This window comes from Oreochromis aureus, linkage group 3 (genome assembly GCF_013358895.1).
Source record: "Oreochromis aureus strain Israel breed Guangdong linkage group 3, ZZ_aureus, whole genome shotgun sequence".
Taxonomy (NCBI): Eukaryota; Metazoa; Chordata; class Actinopteri; order Cichliformes; family Cichlidae; genus Oreochromis; species Oreochromis aureus.
The window spans coordinates 95,376,674-95,398,903 of NC_052944.1; the positions used below are offsets into that span (position 1 = coordinate 95,376,674).

The 22,230-nt window shown below is 41.9% G+C and overlaps 1 protein-coding gene across 1 annotated transcript; it reads right to left on the reverse strand.

The window, feature by feature from the left end:
- Positions 1 to 6,316: 6,316 nt before the first annotated feature.
- On the reverse strand, positions 6,317 to 16,579 carry LOC120434742 (butyrophilin-like protein 2). Its single transcript, XM_039603072.1, has 9 exons — positions 16,562 to 16,579; positions 15,816 to 15,926; positions 14,830 to 15,150; positions 13,708 to 14,028; positions 12,330 to 12,656; positions 11,518 to 11,838; positions 8,747 to 9,073; positions 7,251 to 7,298; positions 6,317 to 6,366 (listed from the first exon to the last, which is right to left on the reverse strand). The coding sequence occupies exons 2-9, from the start codon at positions 15,820 to 15,822 to the stop codon at positions 6,317 to 6,319; spliced, it is 1,722 nt and encodes a 573-aa protein (XP_039459006.1). The 5' UTR covers positions 15,823 to 15,926; positions 16,562 to 16,579.
- Between the last annotated feature and the right edge of the window lie 5,651 nt (positions 16,580 to 22,230).

Sequence of the window (22,230 nt, forward strand, 5' to 3'; positions counted from 1 at the left end):
CGATTTATTGTAGTAGAGAGCTGCGGCCCATTCCTGAGCCTGGCCAGACAAGAGAGAGGTTAGTAGTGCAACCTTTGCACGGGCGGTGGCGTATTTAGTGGGCTGGCACTCGAACAGCATGTCTAAAGTGGCAAGCAAACCATCAGGCCGGCCATCAACTCCGTTCCACTTGTCTGGCAGTCCGATCCGGGGCTCCGCGCTCACCGGCGCCGGCTGACGTTGCAGCGAGGTGACGGAAGTGGAAAGTTGGAGGACCGTTTCGGTGAGGACTCCACTTTTGTGCACATCCGATCTACCACACCGCGAAGATATAGAACTTCGGCTTTCAGCCGTTCGAATTCCGCTGGGTCTATAGCAGGCTCAGACATCCTGTCACGGCGGGGCGAGCTACACACGGTAGCTCGGCGTGCCTGTGTGGCGTGCTGACTAGACCCAAGCGCGGCTACGGCTAGCGGTGGGTTTGGAGCAGACACGCAGTTATTCTAGTAACGATCAGTGCACGAAGCGTGGCTTCGGAACTGTCGTTACAGACGGAGAGCAAGCGGAGCCGGGAAGAGAAAGAGAGTTGAAGGGAAAAACACTCACGGTTGCTGAATCAGGCGGAGACTGACGTCGGGAGAGTTTCAGAGCTCCTGACATGGAGAGAATGATGTCTGAGCGGCGAACAGGTGGGTGGCGCCTCTCTTTTAACCCCGGCCCCGTGATCAGCTGATCCCCGGCCGACAGATCACCATCTTGTTCTAAAAGGCACCGAGCTTTTGCGCTGGCAGTTTCACTGATAGCCATGCACACATCACATCTTCTGCGCATTTCAATATCAGAACTTTGTATTTTTCTGATCTCATCATGAATGTTACAGATGTCAGTCATACTACACTTACAGCTTCAGGTATTAACACAATGTCTTTACTATTCACCATTCTAGAGATGGACCGATCCAATATTATGTATCGGTATAGAAATCCATTATTGTATATAGTAACTAATAAGTCTAATATACCCTAGTAAGCTATAGTACTTTTTCCTTTGGGAAGGTACCATCTGTGCAGTCTGCAATTCTGTTGAAGAAAGATGTTGAATCTATTTAATTATTGTAGAAAAATAATTGATTTCTGTGCATTTGTTTTACATGTGCATTAAATTAAAGTTGATTACATCGATTAAGAGCGGGGGTGGTTCCCTAATATTTTTGCTGGGAGTTGGTAACCCTATTAGTTAGGTAGGTAAGTACTGTTTAAAATACCAGAATAGGGAGGATGGTGTAGGTTTAAGTTTATTAGATTGATCAGTGTTGCTGAACTATAAATGATTTTGGGTGCAGTGTATTTTTTGCATAGAGGTATAACAGAATAGCTTCAGTCTCTTGTTTTTTAAAACTTGAGTATAAACTTATACAAAATGCAGCAAGATATTTATAAAAAACAGTTTTATTGATTACAAAATACGCTATATCGGATTCATATCAGTATCGGCAGATATCCAAATTTATGATATCGGAATCGGCATCGGACATTAAAAAGTGGTATCGTGCCATCTCTACACCATTCTTTTAAATAAGTTCATATGGTATTTCCACTTCTTGTAAACTTGACATTTGCTGGAGCAACAACACACACACAGCAGCTGATTGTAACATGAGCTCATCTGAAAGCCACCAAGAAGAATCCAGTGATTTGAAAGTTGCTGCTTTGGATTGTTAGTTTGATCTGAATCAGAATCCAGTGTTTGATGGAAATCTCCTCCTGCTGCACTTCAACACATTAAAGAGAGAGAGATGATGATGAGAGCAGAGAGAGGAAGGTGTACTTACCGTGCAGGAGGATCACAAACACCACAAACATCTTCATGTTCCTGTCAAACTCAGAGACTCTTTAAAAGCCCTTCAGGACATCAGCTCACAGCAGCTCTCACTTTCCTCTGCTGATCATCTACTGACACTCTCACACTGCTCACACTGTCACAGCTCAGAGTTCAGCTTCACACTTTGTTAAAGCACATCTGTGGAATGAAGTCCGGCCGGCCACAGATCACTTCTGAGGAAAGAGGAGGACGTTCAGCCTCCTCGTAGTGTAACTGCTCCAGGTTTACAGCGACACACAGAAAGCTCAACGCTCACATGACCGTCATTTACAACCAGCCCAGAGCAACTTTATGAATCAAACACAATGAAATTGAAACATGAAGCTTTCGTGCTTCACTGAGTTTATGTTAGCATGGATGCTACACACTGCACACACACAAGAACATGAAGCTTGTGGTGGTAATGGTGTTGATTTCAGCCTGAGCCAGAACCTTTTTATGACACGTCACAGACTCCTGTGATTTCAGAGTTTTTGAGGAGACATTGAACACACCAACACAAACAGCTGCACTAAGAAACCAAACAGCGTCAAACCAACAAAACTCACTGAAACTGTGTGTTTGCACAAAGGCTGAAATGTACATGTGTGTCATTATTTCAGATTCATGCACTGAGCTCTAAATCTGTCATTAAATTGTTCACATGTAAACCAGGCTGTTTCTATCACTGAACACTTTACTCAGAAACACATGCTGACACATTCTTCTGCAAATGAAAGAGGGAAACATAAGTGGTGCTTTATGTTGATCTCAGCTCTACAATCAGGAACAACAGAGCAATAAAGGACAAAGGATCCCAGCAGGAAGAAGAATTGATTAACTACACATGAAATAAAACACTGTGAACTCTGAACTCTGGACTTCAGATCAGAAATAGATGAATGTTTTATGACACTCAGAGAAATCAAACTAAAGTAAAACAGAAAACAACTTAAATAGCACCAACCAAACAAGACGAGAACTAAACACGATCCAGATGCACACTGAGGAGGCAGCACCGACACACAACTGTCTCATTCTAGCTTAAAATTTCTGTTTCATGACCCATCACGGTACCACACTGGCATTCACGGTGCTCCTGAGAGCAAGCCATTCTTTCACAAACGTTTGTAGAGGCAGTCTGCATGGCTAGGTGCTGATTTTACACACCTGTGATTAGGGATGGGCAGTAACGCGTTACTGTAATCTGATTACTTTTTTCGAGTAACGAGTAAAGTACGGGATTACTATTACAAAAACGTTAATTAGATTACCGTTACTTTCCCGTAGGAACGCTGCGTTACTGCGTTACTAAAACTGTGAGTTTTTTGCGAGAATGTCTCATGACAGTGACGTAAGCGAGTGCAACGTTCGTGACAACAGCTGTGTGCAGATCAACAATGGATAATATATCAAGTACGGGAGAGAGTATGAGCGTGCAGCGTTTAAAGCGTGGAAGTACTGACCTTACTTTGAGTTTGATTCCATAAAAGGTGACAAAAACATTTGCGTCCGTTGTGCGTGGGAAGAAAACGTCTTTTTACAGCGAAAAAAACCCCCTAAACTTCCAAGCAAGCACCGGGAGTGCGCTACCACGTAACGGGAAATTCACAGAGAAACTTGGGGATTCTTCAACTGACCGCTGCGGCACACCTGCACCAGGGTAAACCTCCGCCTACCCCAGTCCTGCTTTACAGGTGAATAGATAGTAAATAGAGCAACAGGACTGCTGAGTCTTTGATTTTATTTATTTTCTGCTGTGTTTTACTTTCATCTATTTGAAAGAGTGAGTGTAAACACAAAACATATTTTATTTTATGTGCTGGAATGTGCAGAAAATAGGTTTAAATGTTAAACAAATTTCTTCCAGTCAGAGAATGTTGCATATAATGTAATTTTTGCTTGATGCATAAAGTTAAAAGATTAAAACTAATAAAACAAGTTTTAAAAAGAGACTTTTCCATTTGATTACATTTTGTATGATGGATTATGCAGAAAAAGTAGAATTGGGCTGAAAGATCTATCGCTTTATCACCTATTCAGGTTGTAAATCGTGTTTTTAAAAAGTAACTAAGTAACTAAGTAATTAATTACTTTTGAAAATAAGCAATCAGTAAAGCAACGGGATTACTTTTTTGGGGAAGTAATCAGTAATTAGTTACTGATTACTTTTTTCAAGTAACTTGACCAACACTGCCTGTGATCATGAAAGTGATGGAACACCTGACCTGATTCAATGATCCGGATGGGTGAGTGAAGCTTTTGTATACGACTTTACGGTCCATGTTCACTGAGTATTAGTGATATCTAGTGGACATTTGAAGACACTACAAACTGATCTCAGACTATTTTGAAATAAATCAAGTATATTTAAATACAGCACAATCACAGAAACTGTATAAGTGGAGAGTAATAACAAAATTATTGTAAAAATAAGCAAAATTTAAAGGAAAACATAAAAGTGGAAGTGACACAACTGTGGAGTTAATAACATCTTAAATACCCAATAAACAGTTCAGAAATGACAGATTTGGAGAGAGTTTGGCACATGCTGCTTACTTAAATGTAACCAAGACAGAGGAGAGAGCAGAGGAGATGAAGAGTGCAGCAGATCAGAGATGTGTGCATGTACCACAGAGCCATGGCTCCGAGTCTGACAGTGTCTGAATGTAAGCACTGCCCTACAAACATGCTTTGAGTAAATGGTAACCCTAACCCTAAGTCCTGAAAATAAAGTGACCATTCGTTGGACTAATAGGGATCAGCCTCTGCTGTTACCGTTCTTTTCTTCTAATAATGTCATGGAGGTTGAGAGTTAGGACCCAAGATGCAGGCATGGCTGAGATACAAGTGAGTTTTATTCAAAAGGTGGTGACAGACGAACCAGCAACAAGCACGAGATGACACAGGCTGTTTCCCAATTCAGGGTCTGCAGCCTTAAAGGCCGCATTTTAAGGCCGATTACGTCACAGCGACGCGATGAAGGCTGTCCCAATTCAAAGGCTGCTCAAAATGCGGCCCTCAAATGTGTCCTTCATTTCCCTGAATTTTAAGGATGTGGCGGTGTAGAATTCGTGGCCCAACATATCCCAGAATGCATAGCGCGGCAGTCGGTGTGGATAATTTTGTGGAAAAGAACAGCAGAAGAGTAAACTTTTAAAATTAAGTACTTAATATTATGTAACTTATTTATGTGCAAATGTTTAATAACAAAGAACATTATAACATTACTGTTGGCCACATGTCGGCAAAGTTATGTGACATTAGTGATGTTTGTACTTTCAGCGTTAACTTGGTTTTAAAGCCTTTACTTTAAAATAAAGGCTATACAATAGTTGACCTTAATTTTACAGAGAATGTGATGATTTTATGGATATTTAAAGTAAGCACTGAGAGAAATTTAGTAATGCCAACATATTAAAAGAACAATATTTGTCTCTTATATATAATACATTTATATATACAGTGTCAAAGAAACCTGTCTTTGAGTGAAGATTTAAGGTGACGGGAAATTTGAATAAATGCAGCTTGAATCTTTACTGAAGCTCAGTATTAGAAACAGAGTTCATTCACTGCTGTAATAACTAATAATGATTGAAATAATCACTATAATATTGGCCATATTATATTTACATTACCTCAGTGAGATGACTCATGAACAACATTAGCTAATTGTTATTTATTAGCTAATCTTAAAATGACTGTTCAGTACAGAAATGAAGCCCAACAATCATGTTTTACAGTCTTGTGGTCTCAGCCTCAGATACCTATTAAATCAAAGCTCATGTAGAAACAAACAAACAGATTAACAAAATATGTTCTCCTTCATTTCTGTCTAACAAAGCTGTATGAAACGTTTCCAGCTGTTAGTATCATGGTTGCTAGGCAACCTGGGCAGCACGACGGAGGCTAGACCGTCCCATTTCACAAGCCTCGCACTTCTGGCCTTAGTGGTCTTTGAGTACGCGGCCCTTGTGGACCGTTAAGGCTGCAGACCCTGAATTGGGATACAGCCGCACATTATAAATACACAGACAGGGACATGAGGAAACGTGCAACAGGTGGCATCACAGCTGGAACTGATTGGGCACGACGAGACAAGGAAGCAAAGTAGAATACACTAAGGTAAGACACAGACCTTCAAAGTAAAACAGGAAATACACAGAGATGCAGACTGGAGAGGGAGAGAGAACACTGAGGAGCATGAGGGAGAGCACAGACATGATGGGCTGGGGAAACATGGAATAAAACACAAGGAGGGTAAACAAGGCACCAGAACTCTAATACACAGAAGCAGACACAGGGGGTAAAGACACGAGGGGAAATCCAATAAACTAAACTGAACAACTTATGAACCATAGAATAACTCCTAGAATAACAAATGAACTCAATACGATACAGAAACACAAGAAAACAGAGAACACTGGGTCTAAATGACCCAGGACCATGACAAATAATTCTCCTTTGCCTTGTTGTTTCATATCATTCTGTTGATCTTCTCATGGCTAGTTTTGAACTGCTCCATAACTGAAATGGAAAAAGCACCTATAAACATGCAGTTGGAGCTGATAAGAGTCCAGTTTAATGGCACACTAAAGGTAAAGTACCACTCTGTGGGGCCTACACAGTTCCCCCACTTCATCCTGTCAAAGGAGGAAAACCCAGACTGTTGCTGTTTTACCTTAGAGTAATTAAGTAACGTACTGCGTTACTTTCAAGAAAAGTCGTCTGTGTATTATGTGTAATAATGTTTTTAATTTACTTTTTTTGAGTAAACACTCATCACGACAAAGATGGGAAACACCTCCAACATGCACAAACATTTGACCCACAGCATGTATTTAATATGCATGAATGTAATGTCTTTGATAAGCTGCTTTGAGATGGTGGTGAGTCTCAAAGTGGAGCCAATGAGAATCGATAAGGAATTTGAATCACGAAATTCTCATCAGTTCCCATCCTTACAAAGATCCACCAATCATCATACTGAGTCAAAGTGATCACAGGTCTGCTTTGTTGGAGCCTTCAAAGTGGAACATGTGGACTGTTCCTTTATTACTACCACTGAAGGCCACGCCCCTCTGGTCATGTGATCATGTGGTTTGTAGGAACGCTCCTCTTCCTCAGAGGATCCACCTGTGCTTCCTCTCCTCTCTCCTCCACCTGTTACAGTGAGGGAACGTCCTCCATGATGGAGGAGCTGCTGGAAAGTGCTGAGAGTTTCCTCCAGAGTGAGACCTCTGTCACAGTTCAGAGGATCTACGGCAGCAGAGACCTTCATGGACACTAAAAGTCTCAAACACACAACAACAACATCACACTGACTCCACTCTGACATCACTGATCAATAATCAAAGAACACACAGATCAAACTGATTGATCAGCCATCAGAGGAGTCGGATCAATGGAGCTGCTTCTGTTCCTGATGTCCCCTGTTTGGTCCTGGACCTGAACTCTCCCTGCAGAGGAGACACAACACAGTCAGACACACAAAACCTGCTTCCTTTCTCAGAAATAATCACTGAAAACTGGTCCAGTGAGGTCCTGCAGGGAGTTTTCAATAACACAGGAGATTTGCTAACTCCAGAGTTCGGGGAAGCCCAGATGACAGTGAGCTGGGTTGAGCCACAGACTGAGGAGCAAAGCACAGAAGCACTATTGACCATCATCCTGCTGGTCTGTCACTGGCTGCCAACCTGCACCTTGTACAATATGCACACTTAATCTACTTCATCACTGTGTCATTCTCCTTATTCATCAGTCTTTGTTTGGTTATAGTTCATAGTTTTGATGTATGATTCATAGAGTTGTGATATCTTTGTGTTTCCCTGGTGAGTATTAATAATAGGTAGAACCTTAGATTTCTGAAACAATTAAAATGTTCAGTAAGCATTAAAGTAAAATCCTAAAACACTGCATCACTGTTTGTACACAGACTGGGCCGATGTTTGAATTCAGGTTTTATATTTCTTCTTTACTCTCAAACCCTCGAACAGCAGCGAGTCTGCAGCTGAGACAATAACAACTCAAACTGTTGGTTATTTTCAGAGTTTTCAGTGATTCTTTTATATCCAGCATGTTTTAAAAGCATCACAGATCCTGTGCTGGCGGAATATGTTTTATATGTGCAAGTTCAACCGTACTTTACTGAAACCACTGGATGAAGCACAAACTGTGCATCGCTTTGTCACAACAAGGTGTTTATTAATTTAAGGTTTTTGAAACCGTACAAAGGTTTTTAATTTATTTAGCTGTTGCTAAATCTCTATTACACTGATGGAACTGGATGCTGGATGCTGACCTTGCTTTGTAGTACAGGGCCCAGGAGGATATGATATCAGCAAAGTTCATCACAGTCAGGATTTATTTACCTTAGCTGGCTCAATGAAACGTAAAATCCCAGCTGGAAATACTGAGTATGTTTACTGTGGTTATCTGTGGTTTAACTCTCTCTGTTGGGCTTCTGCCTAAACTGAAGACATTTAAACTCTAAAGTTTACCACCCATAGCCTAAAAAACAAGCAGCACCAGCTGAGGCTTGTCAGCTCAGTTGAGAGGATTACAATCTACCCCAATCTACAGGAGATCTACACCAAATGGTGGTGAACGAGAGTCATGAGCCCTCATAGGAAGCCCAGTCACACCAACAACAGACTGTCTGCTGATGGGAAAGACAGAGAAAACAAGCCGGAGCTTCTAACCTCAGATCATCATACTGAAAAATACCAGCACTAAAGCCCCTCCCTCACTACTCAAATACTAACTCATGAACATCTGTCGTTATTGCTCTGTTAGTGCCAATTTGTCTATGGTTGCATTTCTTTCTTTAATTATTCTGCAGCTGGAATCGTAATAACCATTTAACGGTACATTACACTTACATATCAGTGCAAACACAAAAACAAACCTGTGACTGTGAGCAGCACTGTTTTCTTCCTCCAGATGTCCTCACTGATGACCACGCAGCTGTATTCTCCACTGTCTCTCTCTGTGGGCTGTTTCAGGGTCAGACTGAGGTCTCCAGTTCTCAGCAGGTCTTCATTCACTCTTGTTCGGTCTCTGTAATCCTGGTGCTGTTTGTCAGGCTGGTCAGATCCACTCTGACACATGTGAACCATCATGTATTCTGGTTTATATCGTTCCCACTTCACTGTGCCCTTTTCAGGAAGCTTACATGTGGTTTGGAAGGGCAGCTTTACAGATTCCACCCCCTTCTCCACGATCACCTGACAGACTGTTAGGACAACAAATACAACAAACACAACATGACCTCTACAGAAGGCAACTGATGGTTTTCACAGTTTCACAGTTGTAGAGAAATCTGAAGAACAGAAGCAGAGCTGAGAAAAAAAACATAAAAGAGGCAGAAATTGTCACGGGCCCCGTGTCTCTCTGAGTGGCTCACACTGGCTATAGGTTTTGTTGTTGTTTTTTGTTTTCTTTGTTTTTCCTCCTCCTCTCTGCCTGGGTGGAGCGCGTTACGGGCTCTCGCTCTTGGCCCACGCACCTGTGTGATTGTCTCCACCTGCTGCTGATCGGGCTGATTTCCCCAACTGCTATTTAAGGCAGTGGCACAGAGCAGCTCACCGCTGGAACGTTGAACCTTTATTCTTTCATGAGTTATTTACAAGTTTCTCTTTGTTCACAGCCATTGACATGTCGAAGAGGTTAACACGTGAGGAGCGGATCGAAATTGTGTTGATATCTGGTGAACGCAGTAACCGGGTCATTGCAGCAGATTTCAATGCAAGACACCCTACGAGACCACCCATCTCCCATGCTACAGTTAGCAAACTGCTTGCTAAGTTTCATGAAACTGGTTCAGTGTTGGATTTGTCAAAATGTGGACGCAAGAAAACTGTCACTAATGAAGAAACATCAGTGGCTGTCCTAGCTTCATTCAGCAAGAGCCCACAGTGTAGCAGTCGCCACATGTCACTGGAGAGTGGCATTAGTCGAATATCCCTTTGGCGGATATTAGCTACTCACAAATGGCACCCTTACAAACTCCAGCTACTGCAGCATCTCAACGAGGATGACCCAGATCGGCGCAGAGAATTTGCAGAATGGGCAAAACAAAAATTGGAACAGGACCCTCTGTTCACACAGAAGATTTTGTTCAGTGATGAGGCAAACTTTTATGTGAATGGTGAAGTTAACAAACAAAACCATCACTATTGGTCTGACACTAACCCACATTGGATGGATCCCTCCAAGACTGTTGGAACAACAACAGTGATGGTTTGGTGTGGTATATGGGGTACAATGATAGTGGGTCCATTCTTCATCAATGGAAACCTCAAGGCCCCTGGATATTTGAAATTGCTACATGATGATGTGTTTCCCTCTTTATGCACTGAAGCTGGCACGTTCCCTGAGTTTTTCCAGCAAGATGGTGCACCACCACATTATGGGTGCCAGGTCCGAGCATTCCTAGATGAACAGTTTCCTGGAAAGTGGATTGGTCGTCGTGGGCCCCAAGGTCTCCCGATCTGACCCCCTTAGACTTTTATCTTTGGGGTCATCTGAAGGCAACTGTCTATGGTGTGAAGATACGAGATGTGCAGCACCTGAAACTACGGATACTGGATGCCTGTGCTGGCATTTCTCCTGCGGTGTTGCTATCAGTGTGTGACGAGTGGGAGAAGAGGGTTGCATTGACAATCCAACACAATGGGCAGCACATTGAACACATTTTATAAGTGGTCAGAAACTTGTAAATAACTCATGAAAGAATAAAGTTACGTTGAAACCAAGCACACCATTGTTTTTCTTGTGACATTACCAATCAGTTTGATGTGTCACATGGCCCTCTTCCTATTGAAAAAACAAAAGTTGTATCCAAGATGGCTGACTTCTAAATGGCCACCATGGTCACCACCCATCTTGAGGAGTTTGCCCCCTCACATGTACTAATGTGCCACAAACAGGACTTTAATATCACCAACCATTCCCATGTTATTACGGTGTATCCATATAAATGGCCCACCCTGTATAATAATAGCAGGGAGAAAAACACTGTTGCCTCACAGTAAGAAGGTCCTGAGTTTGATTCCACCTGGCCAGGGCCTTGTGTGGAGTTAGTTCTCCCCGTGTTTGTGTGGGTTCTCTCTGGGTACTGCAATTTCCTCCCACAGTCCAAAGACATGCAGATAGTGAGGTTAGGTTATTGGTCATTCTAAATTACCCATAGTTGTGAATATGAGAGTGAATGGTTGTCTCTCTGTGTGTGTTAGGCGACCTGTCTTCTCTCCCTATGGTAAATGGCCTGTGTTTGTATAGCACTTTACTTAGTCCCTATGGACCCCAAAACGCTTTACACTCATTCACACACTGGTGTGCTACATTGTAGCCACAGCCACCCTGGGGCGCACTGACAGAGGCGAGGCTGCCAGACACTGGCGCCACCGGGCCCTCTGACCACCACCAGTAGGCAACGGGTGAAGTGTCTCGCCCAAGGAAACAACGGCTGAGACTGTCGGAGCCGGGGCTCGAACCAGCACCTTCTGATTACAAAACTAACTGCCAACTCTTGTGCCATGATCGCCCTCTATGATAGCTGGGATAGGCTCCAACTGAATGGATGGATGGAAAGTACGACAAAATACACAACTGACTGGAAACAGAAAATGAGATGATTTACACCTCTGACCTTTGACCTTCATCTACAGCACTGACCTTTGACTTTCAGCTGCACTTCCTTCTTCATCAGGATATTTCCCTTCCTGTAGACAGTGCAGGTGTAGACTTGTGTGTCTCTCTCTGTGGGGTATTTCAGGGTCAGACTGAGGTCTCCAGTTTTCAGCAGGTCTTCATTCATCTTCGTTCGCCCTCTGTAAGCCTGTTCCTGTTCTTCAGGCTGGTCAGAGCCGTTCTCATACACGTGGACCTTTCCGTATTTTTCCTTCCACTCCACTTTAATGTCTTCAGGCAGGTTTCCTGTGGTTTTAAAAGGCAGCTTGACAGACTCCACCCCAGAATCCACCTCCAGTTTGGGGACTGAGAAGACAACAAAGCACAAGCTAATAACTTAAACATGACAACAGTTTAAGCTGTTTTAAAGAGGTTTCATGTTTTATTGAAAACTCTGTATTATCATTATCTCACTAAGATTTGTAGTGTTTAAATTTACATAAAACATGTTTAGTTTTTATTCTTTCAGCTGCAGGACTGATGGTGTTTACTGGTCTGGGAGCAAGAACAGAAGAAACACATAAACAAAGAAAAAAAAGAAGCTATTAGAAACTTTAGACTCTCTCTGAGCACAGAGCTGTGTGAGATTTTCCAGGAATGATGACGTTATTTTCCTGAGAAAAAAAGCAGCTCCTCCAGATACTCTCTCCTGGACTTCTCTTTGATTACATTATTAATTATGTAAAATTATTGTTGCCGTGGTTGACTTTCTTTTATTAATTTGTCTACAGCTGAACAGGTAATAACCATTTCACGGTACATTACACTTACAAATCAGTGCAAAGACACAAACAAACCTTTGACTGTGAGCACCACTGTTTTCTTCCTCCAGATGTCTCCACTGATGACCACACAGCTGTATTCTCCACTGTCTCTCTCTGTGGTCTGTTTCAGGGTCAAACTGAGGTCTCCAGTTTTCAGCAGGTCTTCATTCATCTTCGTTCGGTCTTTGTAATCCTGGTGCTGTTTGTCAGACTGGTCAGATCCACTCTGACACATGTGCACCATCATGTATTCTGGTTTATATCGTTCCCACTTCACCGTAGCCGCCTTAGGAAGCTCAGCTGTGGTTTGGAAGGGCAGCTTTACAGATTCCTCTCCCTCCTCCACGATCACCTGACAGTCTGAGGGGATGACAAAGATAACATACACAGCATGACCCCTTGTGACTGTGTGCTGCTTTGCACAGTTTCACAGTTGTAGAGAAAGCTGAAGAGCAACGTTACAGCCCTAGCAGGAGCTTCTGTGAATCTGACCTCGTGTGCCTGTGCTGTGGGAGTGTTTTGGACCTTTTAGGTGAACATAACAAGTGACATATTTTGTTTTTGATTATTTTTCTTGTAGGTGTCTGACATAGTGTTACTTAACTGGAAAATACAATTTCCCAGTTTCCCAAGTTGGTCAACAAAAGTAAGTTCTATTCTGTTCAGCATTAAGCTTTTTAATTGTTGGCAAGCCTGTGACTAAGTTGGCAGAGGGGTGTGGTGATGTCTTAATTAGGTGTTTCAAGGCAACTGCAGCATGCTAGCTCTACTCAAGTTTGTCTCCCTGTGTGCATTTATTAACCCCTCTCTGACTGATCTGAGCAGTTCAATTCAGTTTTATTATTACAGCACAAATTCTCAACAAATACACCAAACAAATCAGACCTTAGGAGCAGCTTCTGTCATTAAAATGTGAGAGTTTAAGGTCAAAATACAGCAACGTAATTTTCTCTGAATTTGGAAGCAGGTAATTAAAGTTCATCCAGGTCTCATTATGCATTCAATCCCTGATTTCTGTCATCATTGACTTTTAAAAGTCTTAGTAAAACCTTGTGGGGCTCCATAACTATCGTTCATGTGTGAAGGAGACTGCTTGTACACATGCACAAATTAAAGCCAATTAAAACTGGCACACATCCTTTAATGCCAATGGTGAGGGTAGGCAAGCAGATGTGACGGGGGTCCAGAGTCATGTTGCTATTCTATAAATATTAATATGTAAAGAATCATTTTCATTCACACATAGCATAGTTATTTAGGGCTATTTTAAGATTTCATAATCAGTCATTTCACCTTGGCTCCAAACTCAAAGAGACACATTTCACTGGAAACCATTTTTGCCTTCAGTTAGCAACTACTGAGAAAACAAGATTCAAACCTCTGACCTTTGACCTGTATCTACAGCACTGACCTTGGACTTTCAGCTGCACTTCCTTCTTCAGCAGGATGTTTCCCTTCCTGTAGACGGTGCAGGTGTAGACTTGTGTGTCTCTCTCTGTGGGGTATTTCAGGGTCAGACTGAGGTCTCCACTTTTCAGCAGGTCTTTATTCATCTGTGTTCGGTCTCTGTAATCCTGTTCCTGCTCTTCAGGCTGGTCAGAGCCGTTCTCATACACGTGGACCTTCCCATATTTGTCCTTCCACTCAATCTTAGCATCTTTAGGCAGTTTAACTAAGGCGCTGCAGGGCAGCTTGACAGACTCCTCCCCTGAATCCACCTCCATTTTGTAAACTGAGAGAAACAAAGCACAACATAATGACATCAGCAGCAGCATTGAGAACATTTTATTTGACTGGATAAGTTAAAATATTTCCAGTAAAATCCTTTCTGACTGGTTCCAGTCTCAGATATGTCCCCTGAACAGAGACACTGTCTTTGTTCCAATCAGTGCAAAAGCAGACTGTGTGTTAAAGAACTCAGTGTTAATGTCACACGTCCACAGTCACATCTTTACTTGTGTTTGATGTTTCTCCAGCATGTTTACTCTCTCACTGCACCTTCATCTTACATCATCAGCTGCATTGAAAGTCCATGCAGCTGTTAGTACAGAAGGAGGAGGCTGGTGCTAAGTGAGACTCTGACATTTGATGATGAGCAGATGCAGGCAGGAGGACGGAGAGAAAAAACATTGTTGTTTTTATTTGTGGGGAATTGACACCTGAAGCTCCTTTTATAATGATACTCTTCAATAAGAGAAACAGCTCATGGAGGATGGGACTAGACTGTACTATGTTAAAGCTATAATATAAACATGACAACAGTCACCTGTTTAAACTGGTTAGATCTGTTAGATTCTTTGACTTTTAACTGCTCAGATCATTTTACATAAACGCTGACCACCAAACTTTTTCTCATTCACATTTACTAATGACATGAAGTAAATAAGTATGAAATTTGAAGATCATAAGGTCTGGATATGTGTCCTCAGTTATTTCTATCTATTCAGTCAGTCTGTGATGATCCACAGTATAAAGTATAAATAGAGATTCTGTCATCCGTGCTCCAACCTTTGACCTGTACTACAGCACTGACCTCTGACAGTGAGCAGCACTTCCTTCTTCATCAGAATCTTTTCCTCACTGCTGTAGACGGTGCAGATGTAGGTGTCACTGTCTTTGGGATGTTTCAGGGTCAGACTGAGGTCTCCAGTTTTCAGCAGGTCTTCATTCATCTTCGTTCGTTCTCTGTAAACCAGGTCCTGTTCTTTATTCTGGTCAGAGCCGTCCACATACACGTGGACCTTCCTGTCTTTCATGTCCTTCCACTCCACTTTAGCATCTTTAGGCAGGGAAACTGTGGTTTTGCAGGGCAGCATGACAGACTCCACCCCTGAATCCACCTCCACCTTGTAATCTGAGAGGACATCAAAGCACAACATGATGACATCAGCAGCAGCTGTGATGGTCACATGACCTCCCTGTCCCCTCCTTGTCTTCTAGTCTCAGTCAGATTGTGTCTCAGTTTGTTCCTGATGTGTTCCTGACTCGTTCTTTGGTAACTAGTCTGCAGCGTCCTGTAAAGTGCTGCAGACATGTTGGATGAAGAGCAGAAGAACAGACAGACTGAGCCTCCACAGTCGGCCATGTCTCACACACATCAGCACAGAAACCATGAAGATCTCATGTGTCTGCTCTGAACATCTGAAGCTCTCCACCACATGACTGAGCACAACTCAAGGAGGAACATTTACTGAAGCTGCTGCAACATTTACTGTCAGCACATGTTTCCATGTCAGCCTGCTGTTTACCACCACAGAAGAAGAACAGCTTGTACACATGCAGCCTCTGTGTCAGATCAATGCAGTGAAGCACACACACTGTTTAGTAAAGTCATGTTGTGGAGCTGTTTCACTGATCAATGACTGAGTCTGAAGGAGGTTTTCTGACTGACAGGAACAAACCTGGAAGTTTCTCTTCAGCTCTCTGTATCAGCTGTTTGTAACTGAAGCCAACAAGTCAACAGATGACAAATATTAACCACCCAAATGCATTATGGGTAGTGTAGTTGGAGAGACTCACCTGACATTAGATAGTGACGAAAATGAAATATGAGACCTCCGGAAACAATGAGAACAAGAACCAGGAGAAGCAGAAGAACCAGGAGGGCTTTTGCCCAGGCTGGAAATGGTTCTGTGGAGAAACATAAAAATATGACCTTTGACCTGTATCTACTAGGGAAGGGATATGTGGCATCATTATCGGTCTGACCTAAATTACTGTCTCAGATATCAGGGAGAAATCCTGACATCCATCATGAAGCCGTGTTTACATTTATTTGCATTGTTTTCCACTCTATGTATGTTCAGCTATAAGTATGTCTGTATGTCTTTGCAAATTCCTTTGACTCAGCTATAAGTATAAAAGTGTCTACAACGTGTTTTGTTTTAAGTTGTTGAAAATAAACATCATTTTGTGCTGATATTGCACTTTTTTTTTCATAACCAAACCAGTTTTGAAAACTGCATAAAATTGCATTTTAAATTACTTTTTGAATATTACTTTGAATGTGTAGATTTAAAGTTCTGCTAAAAGTTTAAATAAAAGGATCAGTATTGTTGAACAGTGAAATATTTTGCATACACGTATAATAGATTAGTTTTATGTGTTTGTTTGTTAAAACTTGAGTATAAACTTAGAAAATGCAGCAAAACATAAAAAAAGTAACAGAGTATCGGATTCATATCGGTATCGGCAGATATCCAAATTTCCAATATTGGTATGGGACATAAAAAAGTGGCGCCATCTGTAGTATCTACATGTCTGACCTTTGACCTGCAGCACTACTTTCTGTCTCAGGATGTCTTTGTCCCTGTAGATGGTGCAGATGTATCCTCCACTGTCTCTCTCTGTGGGGTATTTCAGGGTCAGACTGAGGTCTCCAGTTCTCAGCAGATCTTTGCTCATTTTTGTGCGACCACAATAAAGGTCATCCTGGTTCTTAAGGTGGTCACTTCTGTTTGGATACACATGGACCACTATCAGTTCAGGGGCAGAGCAAGTCCACTCCACTGTGGTGTCCTCAGGCAGGTCAGGTGTTGTTTTGCAGGGCAGGATGACAGACTCTGAGCCTTCCTCCACCTTCACCTCCTCCTGTTGGTCTGCAAATGATAATAAACCACAACCTGAGCTACAGAAGCAGAAATTATAGTCGTTGCACTGATCTAGTTTGGGTATGTATGTTCTACCAGTCGTGATCATGTACAACAAGAATACTTTCCAACAAAAAAACTTTAAATAATAACTGGACTCATGTTGGGTTTAATTCTTGCTGTTTCAAATCAATATTTGCTTATTGCTCTTTATTTTTTCATTGCTGTGAATTAAAAAGATTTGCAGTTTTGAGGTCACAGAGCATCAAATTAAAATAAGATTCATCTCAGGTCACTCTACAATAATACAGAGAAAATATGAACTGGCGACCCTCTTTGAGCAAGCACTTGGCGACAGTGGTAAGGAAAAACTTCTTTTTAACTGGGAAAAAAATTCATCTGTCTGCTGCAACCACCTGTAAAATTTAAATTATGTTTCTTTTCTTTACTTTTGCTTACTGAAAAACAAAAAGCAGCAAAAATGGCATTTGCTGGGACAAGACATCAGTCACTTTCTATAAAGAGTCGGTCCTGAATGAGGACGATGACATCTGTGCTCATGAAAAGAAGAACAGTTCATGCTTTTGTGGACGTTTGAATCAAATATTTCTGAGGTATTTCCTTTTTGGTGAACAAAGCCTCAAATAAAACTAAACGTTCTGAACTCAACTCAAAAAGGACCAATGTTTAAAACTAAAGTTTGTCCAGATAAAGTAAAAAAGTAAAAGTCACAACACTGAACAGATACAGTATCATTAAAGTGTCTGCCAACTGTCACTGTGCACTGTTGGACTGTGGTTTGTATCAGGACATCTGTACTGCTGACCTTTGACCTGCAGCTGTACATCTCCCACTCTCACTTCATTTATTTCATTGCTGAGTGTGCAGGTGTATTTTCCGCTGTCAGTCAGCTGCAGGTTTTTCAGAGTGAGGCTGAAGTCTCCAGTGTCCAGAGCATCAGGCCTCATCGATGTGCGTCTGCTGTAAAGCTGGTTTTGTCCTCTGAGATCGTCTGTTTCTTCTTGTCGTACATGGACAGAATTGGGATTGAGATCATTGCGAGTCCATGTTACTGTGGGGTCCACAGGTGGTAAACCTGAGAAGTGACAGGGCAGCAGGACAGATCTTTCCCCATCATTCACCTCCACCACCACAGCCAGGGCATGCTGGGAAACTGAGGACACACAAACAGAAAAACAAATGATCTGTGAGCTGTGTGGATTACAGCAAGAAATCACAGTTTAATCTGAACATGTTTAATGTAGATGTATTCTGCTGTTAGAGTAAATGTTATGGAGTGCTGTGATTCACTCATGGGAACATTTCTGCTCAGTTTAAAGAGGACGGGAAGCACAAATCTGTGTGGTCTCCTCCTGCTGCACTTCAACACATTAAAGAGAGAGAGATGATGATGAGAGCAGAGAGAGGAAGGTGTACTTACCGTGCAGGAGGATCACAAACACCACAAACATCTTCATGTTCCTGTCAAACTCAGAGACTCTTTAAAAGCCCTTCAGGACATCAGCTCACAGCAGCTCTCACTTTCCTCTGCTGATCATCTACTGACACTCTCACACTGCTCACACTGTCACAGCTCAGAGTTCAGCTTCACACTTTGTTAAAGCACATCTGTGGAATGAAGTCCGGCCGGCCACAGATCACTTCTGAGGAAAGAGGAGGACGTCGGCTTTCCTCCTACTTTCACGCCCGAGCGCTCCGGTTGGAGGCGGCTGCTGCGGCCTCACCCTGACACGCACAAAGCTCCGCCTTCAGTCCTGACACTGAAACATCCACTGTAGCTACAATGATGCAGATGTGACCCTCAGCAGCTGGATTTCCTCTCCATAGATGTGTTTCCATGCAGATCATGGACATAAAGCAGCTCCAGGATGAAGAGTGTGAAAGAACTTCTTCCACTACAGTATTCATTACAGCACTGTGGCACTCCACAAACCCTCACACTGTCTCAATCCCTGTTTCCAGTTTGACTGAGAGAAGGCCTGAAGCTCAGCCAATCACAGCACAGGAAGTGATCAGCTGACACAGTGATTTGAAGCTGTCAGGGTGAGGCTGCTTCATGCAGGTGTGAAACTATGAGGAAGCTGAACGCCTCCTCTTTCCTCAGAAGTGATCTGTGGCAGTCTGCCATCATGTTTGGCTGCACACACTAAATGTGACTGTTGGGGTGTAGCTCAGGTGGTGGAGCAGGTCTTCTGCTATTCGGAAGGCTGGTGGTTCACTCACTGCAGTCTGCATGCCAAATATCTTTGAGCAAGACACTAACTCCAAGTTGCTCTGTGATGCATCACAGTGTGAATGTTAGAGGGTGTAGGAAAAAGTGCTTGGGTTAATGAGTGAAGTTGTTTAAAGTGCTTTGAGTATAAGAAACAGTTCATTTATAAAAACTGACTGAGAGAAAAACTTTGATTCAAGGAGAAAAACAGAGAACTCTCAGTTAAAGAGACTCAAGAAAAAAACTTGTGTGACAAAGAAATAGTCTAAGATTTTTTTCTCTATTCTAATTTTGCATTCAAAGAATTTCTTTCTATGATTAAGAATTTATTATAAAATATTTCCATTTTAATAAAATATTGTTTAAGTTTGCAGAAGAATCACTTCATTTCAAAGCTTCGCGTATAAATAATAAAATATGTAAAACTTCATAAAATAATTTTCTGTTTTATTAAAAACAGGAACTTTTTTCACTGCTGCCACAAAGAGCTGAGCACTGAAATATTCGGCTTTGTTCTTGTATATTATTAAAATCATCTTCAGACTGATTCAGAGATCTGCAGCTCGTGATGTGATCAATGACGTAGGAAACATTTTAAAGAGTTTCAGTGGTCGGGAGACCTTCTGCTGAACTAAGTTCAGACTTTGTAAGATGAAAGTTTTCAGTGTTTTCAAACATTATCTGCAGATTTTAGAGGAAGATTTTATTTGCTCATTTTCTTTCTCTGTTACATTAATATCAGCGATTAGAAATGATCCTGAATGAATGAAAACGACATATAAAAATGGTTGAGAGAGACATTAAATCAAACTTCACTCTGAGATGTTTTCTTTACTGCGCAGCTCCGAGTGTGAAGCTGAAGTGTTTTGTGTTTCTTTTATTCTGCTTTGCTGGATGTTAACTCCACTGAACTTCTTTCACAGTACTGATGATGATGATGATGATGTGCTGCCACCTACTGGCAGGACATGTCACTGGTCAGTCTGTTACTCTGTAAAGCTGATCATCTCCTCCCAGGTAATCATCCAAAGCCAGAGAAAGATTAATCTAAAACCAAACATGTAAGCCAGGCGTGTCCAAAGTCCGGCCCGCGGGCCAATTGCGGCCCGCGGTCTAGTTTTAATTGGTCCGCAAGTAATTTTATAAATTGAATAGAAATTGGCCCGCACTTCAACTTTTGCTTGAGTGTATTGCACTTCTTAGTTTTAACACCAGGGGGAGCTGCTGTTGATCAAGGCAGTTGCTCCACCAAAAAGGACAATCACAGAAGAAATTTACCCCAAGTTTTGATTTGCACTGAAACTGTGGCAGTTATGAAAGAGTATAATGTACGACGTCATTATGAAACCAAACATCAGGCCTATGCATCCTACACTGGTGCTGAGCGAGAGCAGAAATTAAAGCAAATGCTAGCTCTCCTGCAGGGTCAGCAACAGTATTTTTTTCGTGCTCAAATTGTCCAGGAAAAGGCTCCAATAGCAGCTATGAGGTCGGGATGGAGACCTCATAAAACACGGCCTCGTTAAAGTCACCGAAATAATGTGCCCGGAAAAAGTGCAGGACTTCAACAACGTCAGCATGTCCAGAAATACAGTTGTGCGACGCATTGAAGACTCGTCAGCCAATATTAAACTACAACTGTTTGATAAAGCTGTGCTCTTGATTTTTACTCCATCGCATGCGATGAGATCACCGATGCCACAGACACCGCACAGCTGCTAATTTTTTGTGGGGAGTGGACGAGAGCACGAGCACTTTAGGTGAGTAAAAATATATTCCACAGTACCCGCGTGTTAATGTGCAGGTACACATGCTTCAAATATCAATAATGCGCATACATTCTGTCACTACCCTGCTTTTGCGCACCACTTTCTTATATGCGTTTTTCTTGTTAACACACAGAGTACACACCGCTGTGCACAGCGCACGCACACGCAAAGTCAGCTGATCTCATCTGATGCAGATCTGCTCCTTGATCAAGTGACATTTGTCCGGATTTTTTGGCACGAGTGGCGTCGGATCAGCACCGCAGCTGGATGGCCCGATTTACATACCCAGCGCAGCTGATACTCACCAGAATAATTTACTAAAATTATATGCATTCCTGTTATTAAGTCCAGTTCAGTCTGTTAATGTTGATAATCATTTCAAACGAACGTTAATAGATGTTTTGCTAAGCCTAATAACTTAAATAACAAGCTTGAAATGTACCCGTCCCATTTTCCCCTTTATTGTTTTTTCTCTGTGCTGTAAATCTTCTGTCCAAGAAGAAATCTGCTGCTGTTCTGAGAATGAGCTACCAAAGCTTTTTCTGAATAAATCAATAAAGATCCATTTATGGAAAGCTGTGATGAAGGCAGTTTTGTCTTTAATTATATTCAACAATATAACACATTTGACCACTTTTAAGTGATTTTTAAAACAGCAAAGGTTATATACCTAATTTCTAGTAAGTGGCCCAGCCCCTCCTATATTTTTATGTATGTGGCCCTCAGCGAAAAAAGTTTGGACACCCCTGATGTAAGCAGTTTATATGAACTGAATTCATTCATTCATAACACACATAAAAGCCTGTGTGATTTAAACACTGATTAGGCAGAAATATCTCTGTAAACACGAACACAGCTGCAGAGAGACAGGAAGAGGTGAAAGCTGTGACCCTGGTGTGGTCAGAGGGGTCACGGGTGTTTAGATGTCATCTAAGGAAAGATTTAATATTTCAATTATATAAATTACACAAGTTTGCAAAATACACACAGACAAAAGAGATGGTTTTAATAATATAAATACTTTATCTAAAAGATATGCAGTGCAATAAAACAAACACAACATACAAACAGACTGCAGCAACATGTTGGCCTCAAATCAGCATTAAATCACAGAAAGTAAAGAGGCTGGATGGAGCAGCAACTCAGCAGGAACACAAAACACTTCAGCTTCACACTCAGAGCTGCACAGTAAAGCAAATACTAAACACAGTGTTAAACAGTCACAGTGACGCTGCCACCTGAGCTGTGCAGTGTTAGTTTCACCTCTGGCACAACAATCACTCATTAACTGCAGAGCTGCACTTCCTGTGGCAGCTCGAATCACCACGATGACTCTGAGCAAA